The sequence below is a fragment of the Opisthorchis viverrini genome, assembly GCF_000715545.1.
Source record: "Opisthorchis viverrini unplaced genomic scaffold opera_v5_5807, whole genome shotgun sequence".
In the NCBI taxonomy this organism is placed as follows: Eukaryota; Metazoa; Platyhelminthes; class Trematoda; order Opisthorchiida; family Opisthorchiidae; genus Opisthorchis; species Opisthorchis viverrini.
In genome coordinates, this window is record NW_008758829.1 from 1 (window position 1) to 782 (window position 782).

Sequence of the window (782 nt, forward strand, 5' to 3'; positions counted from 1 at the left end):
CAAATGAGTGTATTTCTTGAAAGCTAAGTAGTTTACTTGAAAATGTTGCATTCCCAGATAGAAATACGCCATTACTACGCAGTTGAGTGTTTTATCTTACTTACCTAGCTGCGTTTAGGTAGCCTTCGAAAACATTTCTTATAATCTTACTGGCACGTCCCTAATTTGCGTTGCGTGGTGGTCTGTAAATATATCAGCATTTCACTGGTTTGTTGGATAGCCTATTTTCGAAGGTCTTAGGTCCGCGTTCGGATTGGTCCCCTTTCCCGATTTCTTCTGCGTTGTGTCCTTTCTCCTTCGATTTTTCTGGTAGTTGTGGCAATTCTTCTGGTTTCCTTTCTTTCTCCCCACTGGGCCGTTCCTAGTTTTTACCATAGTATGGTTTTTGTGATTGCGCTTGGCCACATGCGCTTTCCCGTTTAATATAGTTTCTCGTTCCTGCGAAGGACGGTTTGGTTTCGGTTGATTGGTCGATTTGAAACCTTCTTTTGGGGCGTTCTTAGTTGTTTTTCTATTTATTATTTCGTAGCTTAATCCACCAAAGAGTACTAAGCACCAGATTTTTCATTCTCCTGTTCTTGGTACACAATTTCCTTCCGACCTCGCGTGCTGTTTTGCTTTCCCTGGTCCTGTAGCTCTCGTGCCACGTTTGGAGATCAGTTCAGCGTTCTTCTCATCAGCACGCGAGCTGGCAGTGATTCGACACAATGAGCGAAGAATGCAACGATGTATTTTTGCGAAGTAAACAAATAGTCAGCTAATATACACTCATTTGCAAACTA

General features: G+C 42.3%; 1 protein-coding gene across 1 annotated transcript; it reads left to right on the top strand.

Moving 5' to 3' along the window:
- Positions 1-529: 529 nt before the first annotated feature.
- Positions 530-745, top strand: T265_16146 (hypothetical protein; the record flags this gene model as incomplete). The annotated part of the gene is made up of 1 exon (XM_009179681.1): positions 530-745. A coding segment is annotated over one exon (216 nt), but the record flags the coding sequence as incomplete, so codon positions are not given.
- Positions 746-782: the final 37 nt, after the last annotated feature.